This window comes from Psammomys obesus, unplaced genomic scaffold (genome assembly GCF_907164565.1).
Source record: "Psammomys obesus unplaced genomic scaffold, mPsaObe1.curated_primary_1811, whole genome shotgun sequence".
In the NCBI taxonomy this organism is placed as follows: Eukaryota; Metazoa; Chordata; class Mammalia; order Rodentia; family Muridae; genus Psammomys; species Psammomys obesus.
The window spans coordinates 20,986,081-20,987,056 of NW_026596166.1; the positions used below are offsets into that span (position 1 = coordinate 20,986,081).

At 36.3% G+C, this 976-nt stretch overlaps 1 protein-coding gene across 1 annotated transcript in view; it reads left to right on the forward strand.

Annotated features, from left to right (window-relative positions):
• LOC129667616 (FAU ubiquitin-like and ribosomal protein S30) overlaps window positions 1-187 on the forward strand; it is a 533-nt gene extending 346 nt beyond the window's left edge. Inside the window, exon 2 of the mRNA XM_055595291.1 lies at window positions 91-187. Within this exon, the coding sequence (XP_055451266.1) occupies window positions 91-187 (97 nt within the window). The remainder of the gene's footprint in view (window positions 1-90) is intronic.
• The last annotated feature ends 789 nt before the right edge of the window (window positions 188-976 follow it).

Genomic DNA, 976 nt, shown 5'->3' on the forward strand with positions numbered 1-976 from the left:
AGAAGAAGAAGAAGAAGAAGAAGAAGAAGAAGAAGAAGAAGAAGAAGAAGAAGAAGAAGAAGAAGAAGAAGAAGAAGAAGAAGAAGACAGGTTGGGCCAAGCTATGAATGCAATGCAGTACAATCATCGCTTTGTCAATGTCATTCCCATCTTTGGCAAGAAGAAGGGCCCCAATGCTAACTCCTAAGTCCTGTTGTGATCCTGGCACTCTAATAAAGTCACTTTGCCCAGGCTTAAAAAAAAAAAAAAGTATTCCTTTAATTCTAGCAATCAGGTGGCAGAGGCAGGCTGATCCCTGCAAATTCAAGGCTAGCCCAGGAAAATCAAGGCTACACAAAGAAACTCTGTCTCAAAAAAAAAAAAAAAAAAAAAGAACCATTGTGATATCACAATCCAACACTGTGACAAAACAATGGAGCATTATGATGTCACAGTGATAACACGATCAGCACTGTGATTCTACAATACAGTACTATAATGGCATCATACACTATTATGATTTATATTGCAGCCTTTTGATGGCAAAGTACATCATTTCAATGGCACAGAGGAACATTATGATGAAATGATTCAGCTTTATGATCTCACAGTTAATATTGTAATGACATAATTGACTTCTGTGCTGTCACAATGGAATACTGTGATGGCACAATGATGATTTGTGCTGCCATAACATCATGATGTCTCAACTTGGGGTTGTGATACAAGTTTTTGTTATGGCACAATGGAGTACAAATGAATACTACAATGGCACAATGGATCATTATGATGTCATAATTAAACATTCTGATATTATGGTTAAAGATTGTGATATCACAGTGCTGAATTGTCATGGTGTAGCAGAATATAGTCTTTGGAAACTGCAACAATGTAATATCACAGTTCTGCACTGCTGTCACAATGAAATATTTTATTATCAGACTGAGCACAGTGATAGTACATAGAAACTTTAGCATTATGATGATAAAACCTATCG